This window comes from Benincasa hispida, chromosome 10 (genome assembly GCF_009727055.1).
Source record: "Benincasa hispida cultivar B227 chromosome 10, ASM972705v1, whole genome shotgun sequence".
In the NCBI taxonomy this organism is placed as follows: domain Eukaryota; kingdom Viridiplantae; phylum Streptophyta; class Magnoliopsida; order Cucurbitales; family Cucurbitaceae; genus Benincasa; species Benincasa hispida.
In genome coordinates, this window is record NC_052358.1 from 42,762,431 (window position 1) to 42,775,313 (window position 12,883).

Genomic DNA, 12,883 nt, shown 5'->3' on the forward strand with positions numbered 1-12,883 from the left:
ATTTTCTAAAACAGGCTCTCACATAAAAAATTTGGGAGGAGAGAGAAAGGTCTCTCACTCCCTCTCTCTGATTCTCCTTCTCTTCGAGTTCCGAGTTTTCTATAGAATATTTCTAACAGAAAACTCTCTCAATCTTCCCATTCCCTCATGCCAAAATTAAGTGTAAGCCCACACCTCTGCACAATTCTCGTCCTTGAGTATAACTGGGAAGACTTTGTGGTGGTGTCCGGTTGTGGTGTTCGTGAGATCGGGAGAAGACAACACTAATTGGAGAGGAAAGCAAAGAATTGGTCGTCAAAGGTAAGTGATCTTTGGATCTCTTCTTCCTCTTACTTTGTTTTTCCAATTAATTGCATGCTTAATTAGAATGCTTTCCGTTCTCTGTGATTTGCATGATTCTATAAAATTAAAATTGTGCTCAATGATTGCTTCCGTTTTGGGGAATTCCAATCCTTCATTTTAAAGGTGTCGGGAGAGGGTTTTAAAACCCTCAATCCCACCCCCAATTTTCCCCCTAAATCACGTCTCCCTTTCAATCCCACCCCAAATATTCATTCCCCCTTTCTTTAAATCCTCGTTCTAGCAAAACTCACCTCGTCGAAACTCCTGTAACTAGAACAAGCAAACAATTTTCTGCTACTCGCCATCACTCACCATCAATCGCCCAACCGGAACTGCCAAATCACAAACCCACTCTGTCAGTTGCCGAATCTACCAGTTGAGTCGCTTGATATACCAGCTAATCGTCGAATCTGATCCAACTGTCTGATCGGACCTGCCAACCTGCCTCATTGTGTAGAAAGATAAACTTCTCAATGCTCTTAAAAATAATATTGAAGATAAAATTTATGGATAGGCTCTATAGTGTCAAGCCATATGATGTGTTGTTTATGACTTATTAAAGAATGGTAAAATTATGAATATCCCTCTATGGTTTTCGAAGTTTCAATTTGGTTCTTATGATTTTAAAAGTTTCTAGTTGATTTTTATGGTTTGGGCATGATATATGCCTTGATCTTCAATTTCTTGCTTGTACTCTATCATTTATTGCTTGTTTGTGGAAAATATTAATAGCACAAATTTCAAATATCTTTTTTGTTTTGTTTTTATTTTGTACACCAAGGGAGTTTTAGTTTTGATTTTAAATTAACGCGTTTTAATTTAAATAGATTCTTTTTCCTATTTGTAGATTTTGGTTGAAATCAAATTTGAAATTTGGGTTTGTTGTGATTTGATTACATTAATTGATTTTTTGTTTTAATTTTTTATGTCAGGTGTATTCTATTTTGGTTCACTAAGATTCCGTTTAATAACATTCTCGTTTCTTGTTTTTATTTCTCATTTTTTAAGAAATTGGCCTGTTTGATAATCATTCATGTTTTTTGTTCCTAAAATTTAAGAAACATTCCTAAAAATGGGACCAAAATTGAGGAACTACAAAAAGTAGGTTCTCCTATTCCATTTATATTTAATTTATAATTGTTTCTAAATTATATTTAAGTGTAAATTTGGTTAGGTGGTGAAGGGGTATGCTTCTTAATTTCATGGTCTTGGAATCAAATCTTAGGTGAGAATTTTTAATTTTATTTTTCTTTCTTTCTTTTATATTCCTTTTTTCTCTATATTTTTTAATATTTGTTTTATAATTATTTCTTTCTTTTATTTATATTTGATGTTTTTTTAATTATTTTTTATATCTATATGTTAATTTAATTTTTTTATTTTTAATTTTCTAAATCCCATGCTAAGTTCATATCTATTTCCAACATGACATTCTATTCTCAGAACAGTTAACATAACATTCTCAAAACAATAACATTCTCAAAATAGTCTTACATAACATTCTCAAGACATTACAACAACCCAACATTGAAAACCGTCTACTAGTTCAAAACTCCTAAATGTCTACATAAAAGACATGGATCATTCTCAAAACATAAATTTCTTAACACAAGCAAGGACAATGAGATATGATGAATGATATAAAGTCTGAATCCCAAAGGATACAATTGTGTCAACAATTGCACCTACTGTAACACCAAATAACACGTCAAAGACTCCGAAGTCTATTTTAATGTCATAACATTTTAATAGAAAAATTGGAGTCAAACACATCCCTTCCATCCACGTGATGAATTCACGGGTGCCACCCATAAATCTAGAAACATAACAACAACCCAATGTAATTGCAATTTGATTAATAGTCTTCAAAGGCTTCCATTTCTTAGTCAGGAGGAATTGGGTGATATTTGTATTTGTTTACCAATGTACACTATAGGTAGTATGATCATCAAACATACGAAAAGATAGACTATGTAAGTGCGATAGTCCTCAACCTCTTCCTTAGTGAAGCCCAGAAATCCTAAAATGGTTGGAATGACAACCTCACTATTGAACTCGACACAATCTAGATAATAAATATTAGAGAAATTGCATTGTATGACAAATACATTTTAAAAAACCAAAGTCATGACTTCAACTTTTTTGTAATTGCAGATGTGGTAATCACATAGCTATTTAGGCAGAAGTAATTACATAACAATCACATAGAAATCAGATAACAATCAAATTTTTAGGCAGAAGTTTTTTTGACATGTTTGCAAAAAAGCAAAACCTAAGGACACGCACCATCATGTGTTTGTATCTAGATGATTTGTTAATTTTTGGATTAAACTTGTACGTTATAGATGATGTGAAATACTCATTGAGTGCAAACTTTGAAATGAAAGACTTAGGAGAAGCAGATGTAATCTTATGCATAAAAGTGAGTAGGTCTGAAAAGGAAATTACTGTAGATCAATCTCATTATATAGAAAAGATTCTAAAGAAATATAATTACTTTGAATGTAAACTAGCATGTACTTCTTATGACCCTAGTGTTAAGTTGTTCAAGAACACTAGTGACGGTGTTAATCAATCCGAGTATGCAAGCATCATAGGCAGTCTTAGACACTGTTGACTTCACTAGGCCTGATATAAGTAGACCTAGTATAGAGCATAAATGATATAGAAAGGGTTATGAGGTACTTGAAGAATATCCAGAACCTAGGATTACAATATCAGAAGTTTCCCACTATCCTGGAAGGGTTCGTGATGCTGATTGGAACTCTCTCTAAAATTATTCAAAGGCTACTAGTGTTTATATTTTTAATATAGCAGGTGGAGCTGTTTCCTAGAAGTGCAAGAATCTGACTATTTTAGCTGAATTTACGATGGAGTCAGAAATGATAGCACTAGCAACAACTAGTGAAAAAGTAGGTTTCTTTAGAAGTCTACTATCAAATATTCTCCTATGGAAAAAATTGGTACCAGCCATATTGATCTATTGTGATAGTATTGCAGCAATTGCAAAAGTTTAGAATTGTTATTACAATGGAAAGAGACAATAAAAGCACAGTACTATTAGAGAGTTCCTCACTACGGGTGCAGTTAGAATGGATCACATACGGACTAATAAAAACTTAACAGATCCTTTGATGAAAGGACTAGCCAGAGAGAAGGTTTTCAAAACCTCAGAAAGGATGAGACTCATGCCTATAGAAAGATGAATCACTTGTGAGGAAAACCCAACCTAAAGACTGGAGATCTCAAGAAACAGGTTCAACAAGTAATAATTGATCACAAGTGATATGAAGTGAATCATGCTAAAACAATTGCAGAGTTTCCTTCCTATGACCTAGAGTATGAGCATGATATCCTGAAGGTAAGAAAGATTGAATTAGCTACAGGAGTACTCGTGATAGACTCATCTATGTGAATGTAGAAGTGAGGGCTGCTTCCTATAGAATTTTAGGCAAATTCTCTAAAGCGTTCACTAAACTGGGATATAGATGTGGGCCTTAAAACATGGGCATTCGAACCACACCCTAATAATGTTGTGTGTGAGATGTTGTTAAATATAGAGTTCAAAACTAACAGTGACTCTAGTATATTCTAAATCATCTTCACTATATAAAGGTTCAAGTCGTCAGACACTTTTATTTATGCACAATATTGTACAGACTTATGCTCGATAGATGTTTTCCTGTGTTCTTAAAATTTTTTCTAGTGCGGAATTGTTGGTGAAAAATTTTATTAAATGAAAGTTGGATTTTTTTTTTTTCATGTTTTTGTGAAAATGAGAATCCCACATTGCTTAAATCAATAAGGAGAAGTCCCTATGTACCCTCACTTCTAGTTTTGAGTTTTGACTCAAGGGGTAACCATGTTTTAGAGGAGGTGAGGAGATAGGCAAATGTGGATATAGTGGTCACTCCACATGTGTGCACCATCGTCGTCCGATCGGACAAGGCGAGTAAGCGACTGTGCATGGAATTATTTTTTTAATTAAAAATAATAGTTTTTATTTTATATATAAACTTTTAAAAAAAATTCATCTTCGNTTTAATTAAAAATAATAGTTTTTATTTTATATATAAACTTTTAAAAAAAATTCATCTTCGTTAAGTTTTTTTTATATAGTTTTCGGATGTGGGAACGATTTAGAGATGGTCGTCTATTTTTTACACAGTCTTTGGATCGTTTCCGCATTGTGCGTGCAATCACACGTTACCCTTCTAAAGCACACCCTCAAGGTGTATAAATGCCTTTAGAAATCCCCACGCTATTCTTTTCCTCTTTCCCTTCGCATTTTTTCCAGCATTATTAGTCTACAGCGGTGTTAGAATTCCAATCGGTTCTGATGTAGTTCCTGTTGGGAATGTCCTAAAACTCGCAATTCGTGTTAAACTTTCTATTTATCCATAATAATAAATTGTTGATTTTTCATTCTATTATGAAAATCCAATAAACATATCCATGGCTATAGTTTGAATACTGTAACTTTATGTGTGACATAAACAAGATCAAATTAACAGTATACAGCCTAAATGGTTTAATAAGTATATGAATGAAATTGGGTATCTCATCCTGGTAACACTATTGGATGCGACCCACTTTGAAGTTGTTACAGGAAGTTGTAAAGTGCTACAAACGATGTGATCCATAGATCGTTCATGTTGAGACATATGATTGGGGGCATCCTATGCAATGAGTTTGCATATAGACTGGACCACGAGAATAGTCACTTTTCTTTATAACGACCGTTTACTGTTAAAACTGACTATTTTATTTATCAAGTAATCTAGGTTAACTCGATCTTAATTCTGAGCTAGCTATGAACTCCTGTTTGTTTGGGATTAGCTGGGGACATAGCCTTGCAAGATGGAATTCACTCCTACCCCGATTTAGAGTTAGCAGATAGATTGTTCTCTTAAGTACTGGTTCCAGGTCTTGAACAATCAGGGCCCCGCCTTCTCATGATAGAGAAAAGATTTGATTCATAAGGATTATGAATCAAAATTGTTCATTAGAAGGTCAGTAGAAACTTAAGGAACAAGATGTATTCACAGGGGTAAAACGGTTATCTTGACCCAACTGTGATTACGAACAACCTATGAAGGATCGACTTATTGATTATGGTTATATAAAGTGGACATAATATATCTACAGTGAGGGGAGTTCACCCATGGGCTATAGTGGAGTGACCCATTAGTTAACGAATGAGAGTTAATTTGATCTAATGAGTTTAGTCAATTAATCTTGGATCGTTGGAGCCCATGATATGTAGGTCCGCGGGATCTCCCTACTAGCTCGTAATGGATAAGCTTTAGAGTAGCTTGATAAGTTAATTTGAAATGTTCAAATTAGAATTAAATAGAATAGGAGAATTTATATTTAAATATGATTTAAATACATGAAGATGGATTTGTGTAAAAATTAATTTAATATTTGATATTAAATTAATTAGAATTATTGAAATAATTATTAGAAAATTAATTTGTGAAATTAATTCTATAAAATTAATGATATTTTCATTTTTGGAATCAAATTTGATTTATTGAAATCATTTGATTTTTGAAAAAATTGAAAAATTATAAAAAAATGCACAAAATGGAAAAAACGGTTTTCCCATTATCCATCTTCTACTAGCTCACACAAATACCACTTCCCTTCTTCACATTTACTCCAAGCATGAGTTGCAACTCATGAGTGATTTTCTTTGCATGTTCATCTGCAATAAATAAAGAAGATTGGAGTGAATTTGAGGCATGCAATTCAAAAGAAATTTTAGAGAAAATTTCGTGTTGAAGAAAGGGTTCTTCAAACAAGCTGATGCAGTGAGCTTCTCCTTGTTTTTCCGTTGCTTCAAGTTGTTCTTGAGTCCCACAACTCATTCTAATGCTCCAAGAGGATAGTGGGGAAGATCTTGAGGTGGTCCACAGTGGTTTTTGGAGAAGACAACTACTGTTGATCAAGATCTTGAAGAATTCTGCGAAGGTATGACTACAAACTCTCTTATATTAGATGAGTATGATTTAGTTTCTGCCAAAATTAATGAATTTGAATGCTTATTGATCCTTGTTGCTTCTGCTGCATGTTCATACACTCTTACAATTGGTATCAGAGCATCATATAAGCATTCGATTTGGTTTAATTTTGGTTTGGTTGGTGTTTTTCATGAGATATATGAAACTGATGCACTGATATGATTTTATGAGATTTTGCATTTTATTTATCTTTAATTTCTTAATTAAATTTGTAATTGGCTCTTGATTCATGAGCTTATATGTGTTATCAAGAGTTTGTAATTTATTTGGAGTCATTAGAGTTGAAATTAAGATGTAATTGAAGAAACAAGTGAAGAAGGTCGAGCTGCTATTTCCAGATTTTCAGCTTCTGTAAAAAATCGTCGTTGATGTTTAAATGCTAAACGATCGTCTAGCTCCAGGCATTACACGATGTGAAGAAAAGCTAGACGATCGTATAGCTACGAGCGCTGGTCATTATGATGTTGGACGTTAGATGATTGTGTATCTGCGCAAGCTAAACGATGCATTGAAATTCTATGGGATGGAACTAAGCGATCGTGTAGCTTTGCATGGGAGCTAAACAATGCGTTGGAAGTGCTATACGATGGCACTGCACGATCGTGTAGCTGCGGCGTAAGCTAAACGATGCGTTGAAGTTCTATGCGATGTAACCAAGCGATCATGTAGTTACATGCTGAACGATGCATTGAAGTTTTATTCGATGGAACTAAGCGATTGTGTAGCTACGACAGGCGTTGAATGATGCGTTAAAGTTTTATGTAATGGAACTAAGAGATCGTGTAGCTGCGGCGGACGCTGAACGATGACAAGAAGCGCTATGTGATAGTGTTAAACGATCGTGTTCCTTTACCAAACAATAGGCGATGGTGTTAGACGATAGCCTTCAGTGTTACATGATCAGCCTTAGCGAGATTTTGAGTTTGGACCGAGAGCAGCTAGTTTGATCGGTTTTCTCGATGTTCAATCCAGTTCAACCTCAAAGGGTTTTTGGCTGGTTCAGTTCAAACTTTTTTGGTTCGGTTCAGACTTATCCAGTCCGGTTCAAAGATGCTTGGGTTTGGTTTGGAGCGGTTCGAGCGGTTCAAAGAAGATTTTGAAGCTGTTTGTAAAAGTTAGACTTTTGTTTGCTTGTTTATGCCAAATCTAAAATCATATCAGTTAGTATTTATTTTTTTATGCATGTGATGTGTGTAATAATTAAATAATTCATATATATACATACAGTATACTATGTAGATTTAAATCCCACCGTAGTAAGCATGTTACATGCATTGAAAGTATGTTATAAATGTTATAATATATAGTATGCATGTTAGTGTTATATTTAATATAATAGTTATATTAGATATTGAATGCCTTTATTGAATGTTGTGGATGTTTAGCATGTCTAAAATCTTGTAAGCTGTTATAAAATTGGGTTAGATGTTTAAAATCCATAACAAAGAACTTGCATGCTCACTTAGGTTAACAACTAGTTTTAATCGTTAAAATAGATTTTTACCTTATAAAATTCGGTTACAAACTCAAATCGATTCATAAATTTGTCTAAGGATGGGGGTACTTAAGTTGACGGTTTACTAAACACCTTCTACCTAGGGATTATGACCAAAAGATTGAGTGTTGTTAACTGATTTTATGAGCTTGCGTGAGCGATGTAAGGTAATAAAATGGTTTATCACTTAAACATTGTAGGTTAAAATTCAATTATAAGCATTATACTTGGATAAAACCACTTAGACTTAGGTTGTTTAAATTTAGCCATCACACCTAAGTAAAATACCCAAACACATAGAACATTTCAGTGGGAGATTAACAATATATTCGATATATAGTTATTAGCTCTCATGTCCTCAAGAGTTCATATCGTGAGATCCATGCTCGGCTTGTGTCGCTTTTACCGCGACTGCTCCATTCTGAAAGTGTTTGCATGGGTCAATAACAAGGTGAATGAGGGAGGTAGTTCATAGTAAGTGGGTAAAGAAAATGTGTCAACATTGTCCTATGGTCTCCTCCATTAGTTTGAACCGTGAGATTCCTATGTTGTGCCTGCTGTTGTTTTTAGGCGGCACTAGCTAGTCGTTAACCGCGGCGATCCCCTCCGAGGGTTGTAACATAGGATTCGGAACAACACAGGTTTCAATAAAATGAATAGGGTTTTATAGTTCCGTCTTGGGTATTGTCTTCCATTTTGGGGGCATATTCATACCGTTCTATAAGATCTAAAAATGGCGGGTCACACTTACAAAAATTACTAATTATTAGTAAAGATTTTGATCGAAAACGATAACCAAAAAAACTATAGGAATAAGGATTTATTCTGATATAGTATTTGGTCAACAATTGTCTCGCTTCTATCAATAAAGTATCATTGCAAATAAATAAAGATTTATTGGGTACTTTATTATTTTTGGTAAAAATGGATTTAGATGCATATTTAATAGAGTTTGTTTAAAATGTTTCAGCAATGTCGAACTCAATCATACAATTGCTAGCTTCTAATAAATTTAATGGTGAAGGTTATTCCAACTGGAAATCAAACATCAATACGATATTAGTTGTAGACGATCTGAGGTTTGTGTTGATAGAGGAATATCCTCCAGTTTCTAATTCAACAACCAATCGAAATGTTCAGGACATCTATGATAGGTGGGTAAGGGCTAATGAGAAAGCCCGGGCCTATATCTTAGCGAGTATATCTGATGTACTTAATAAGAAGCATGGGGTCATGCCCACTACCCGTGAGATAATGGCGTCGCTTCAGGAGATGTTCGGGCAACTGTCATCCTCTGTTCGACATGAAGCCATTAAGTATGTCTACGTTACGTGCATGAAAGATGGAACCAATGTAAGAGAACATGTTCTCGATATGATGGTCCATTTTAATGTTGTGGATGCTTATGGGGCGATGATAGATAAGACGAGTCAAGTAAGCATGATATTAGAATCTCTCTCGGAGAGTTATCTACCGTTCAGAACAACGCTGTTATGAACAAAATCACTTATAATTTGACCATGCTGTTGAATGAGTTACAGGCATATCAATCAATGATGAAACTGAAGGAAAAAGAAATAAATGTTATTTTGAAACCTAAAAAGTTTTATAAAGGGTCTACATCTGGAACGAAACCCACTGATGATATGAAGTCTGTTCCTTCTTTTTCGAAAGAAAAAACCGTTCAAATGAAGAAGAAAGGAAAAGGGAAAAAGAAAACCACTGCTAAGAAAAACAAAAACAAATCTCCCAAAGGAAAATGTTTCCATTGCGGAGAAGTTGAGCACTGGAAATGCAACTGCCCAAAGTATTTGGCTGAGAAAAAAGCAAAAAAGGCAAAACAAGGTAAATCTGATTTACTTGTTGTTGAAACATGTCTAGTGGAGAATTATCACCTTACCTGGATATTAGATTCAGGCGCCGCTAATCATGTTTGCACTTTTCTACATGAAACTAGTTCTTGGAGAAGACTTTCTTAACAAGAAATGACTTTCAAGGTGGGAACGGGTGAAGTCATTTCAGTTGAAGCAGTGGGAGATGTCAAATTATTTTTTGGAGACTCTTTTATCTTACTTAGAAATGTATTTTATGTGCCTAAGATGAAAAGAAACTTGATCTCCATTTCTTGTCTGCTAGAAAATATGTATAGAGTATCTTTTGAATGTAATGAAGTATTTGTTTATTCAAGAGGTGTTCATATTTGTTCTACAAGACTTGAAAATAACTTGTACATATTAAAACCAACTGAAGCAAAAGTCATTTTAAATATAGAGATGTTTAAAATGACCGAGACTCATAAAATTACTAATCATGGCTGCATTTTTTTTCCTTTCTCTTCACTTTGATCCCATTTTGTGATTTTGTTGTATAAAATTAATTATTAAAATTTATTAGAACTTATTGTTATGACTTATGTGACCTAGGGGTCATCTTATATATTGTCTTTTACATGAAATAAATGGATGTTATTTTGATATTCTTAAAGGTGATATTTCAAAATATGTTTATATACATAACATATATTTATTTTTTTAAAAGTAAAAAAAAAAAAAGTGTCCGCAACGTGTCATGTCCTATTTTTTAGAAACTGTCGTGTCGTGTGTGAATGTCTGTGCTTCTAAGGTATTGAGAGTATCTTGAGTCTCAACCAATGAATATTTTGGTATTTAGAGATGACCCAAAAGAAGCCCAATTTCTTCTTTCCATTGTTCCTCCCATCCTCGAGGATTTGAACCGGCCAATCACAGTTGTAGAAATACAAGTTATCACCACTCCTAAATTTGAACAATGCTTGTCCTTAAGCATTCCAAAATAATTCTTTATTATCTCCTTTGACTTAAATGTGCAGAGTTCACCTCTCATCATATTCATTCATAAACATGAGATAAGAGTTTGGAAAATACAAACTCAGATTGACTCTTTTCTTGAAAGAATTCATGTTTAATTTCCGGTGCAGCAGGCCTTTTATCACAACTCCTGTCATTTCTCAAAACATTCCAATCTTTTCTAAACCAGCAATGCGTTAGATGCTCTTTGTAAAATAAATGCTGGATAAAAAAAAAAGAAAATTATGCACTTACTTACCCATGGCGTTGTTCCAGGTATCCCACTTTCGTTTTGGCTTGCCCCTACGGGTGTCATACGAGAATCCAACTACGGGTGAGAACCCTTCACAACTAAACTCATATCTAATATTCGTGCATTTCAAGATATAATTTTTTTTTTTCAGATTAGATAGAGGAGTTATATGGGACACGTTGGTCTAGGAAACTTACCTTCGTTTTGGCTTGCCCCCATAGGTGTCATGCGAGCATCCAACTACGGCTAAGTGCCTGTTCCAATCTAAACTCATGCTATTTAAGGTTTTTTTTTTCTTTTGAAGTAATGACAGAGGAGTTGCATTTAACATTCTTCTTATTTTGTTCCCTTTTTCTTTATGATGTATTCGTTTGATGCGTCTTAACTTGGATTTCCCTCATCCCCAAATTTGGAGATGAGCTATACCCATCCCAAATTTGGAGACAAGCTAAATCCTCATTGTTAAAAGAGAAACAAAATTTCAAAAGGCTTTGAGAATCTGAAAGGAGTTTAAGACTTAAAGCTTGCACGCATTAGAAGGTAAACTTAATCTTTTTAGAGAAGTTTAGACCTTGTTGATTTTCCAAACGCCCACTCTATGCTTATAGATTTCATATAGTTGATATCATTGGGGTTAGACCAAGCACAAAACTTAGAAAATATCCAAAGAACAAAAATCAAGCATGCCAAGGTCAAACGCAAGGAGCAAAATGATAAGGAATTCTCAATTCATTTTCATAATTTCACATGAATTGAACAAACAAGGCAAGTAGATGCAAAAGAACAATTAAATCAAAATACAAAAATAAATAAATAAATAAATAACCCAACACCCCAAAACTTTATTGTGTTGGCGCGTCGTCTCGGCGTTCTTCTTCGGGGTTTTCATCTATGAAGCGTAAGGGATTTCAAGATGAGCAGGTAGTGGAGGTAGAGCAAACATTTCGACTAAGACCTGATTGATGTATTGCGTTGTGTAAATAAATTGGTCTTGCATCCGTCTTGTTTATTGCCTTAAATAATCCCTTAGCACTTGATTCTGCTGTTGGAAATCTTCTATAGATGCGGCCAGTGGTCTAAGTTGATCACTGATAAACGTTTTCAACTCTTCCAAATCTGCACTGCGTTGAGGTGTTGGTTCATCTCTTCCAATTGGGTCTTCAAAAGTTGCTGCGTTGCTTGACCCTAGCCCAGTTGGCTAAAAAATTATTGGAAGAGGCACGAAGTTGGGAATTGGACTTGGTTGGGGTGAAGAAAGAGAATAAGGGATGCCCTGATCTATAAGAGTTGGTTCTTGGTGCGTTTGATCAGGACTCCCTTCTGGCGGGGCCAATGGTGAGTCATGGGAAGTAAAATCAAGGGCTGGTTGCGCTTCTTCAGCCAGAAGTTCAGGCTCCGGTTCATGTTCTTCATGCTCTGAAGCTTCATTGTTATGTTCAACAATCAGGACGCGTCTTCTTTTGGGAGCGCGTTTTGATGTTCGAGGCTTGGGTGCCACTTCCTTAGCAGGTAAGGCAGGTTGATGTGGTGAACCACGAAGTAGACACTTTACTAACTTTATGTCTATTAAGCCATCGACATCTTCATGATCATCCCTCAGAGGGATGCTCCCGTATTTCTGCACAAATGTACAATTTCAGCCATGGAAAATAGAGTTGCCCGCGTGGCTTAGTCTTGATGGCTTTGATTTGATCCCTTATGATTCTCCAATGTCCAGAGGGAAAGCACTGCATAACGCAATAAGTAGCCAGGACGCGTTCCTTCGATAATTCTCATCATGCGTTGTAGGCATGATACTACGTTTGATTCAGGTAATACCAGCAAATTCGCGTCCGGAGTTAAATTCCTGGAAGCCAACATTTTTGCCCCATTTCTCGATGTTTGCCATTTGCTTCCAGGTTTGGCTTAATGTCCTTAACGCATCTTCCTAAATCTCTCTACA

General features: G+C 35.0%; 1 protein-coding gene across 1 annotated transcript in view; it reads right to left on the reverse strand.

Moving 5' to 3' along the window:
- Window positions 1-12,139: 12,139 nt before the first annotated feature.
- Window positions 12,140-12,883, reverse strand: part of LOC120089096 — a 6,358-nt gene continuing 5,614 nt past the window's right edge. The window contains exon 3 of the mRNA XM_039046521.1: window positions 12,140-12,559. Within this exon, the coding sequence (XP_038902449.1) occupies window positions 12,140-12,559 (420 nt within the window). The remainder of the gene's footprint in view (window positions 12,560-12,883) is intronic.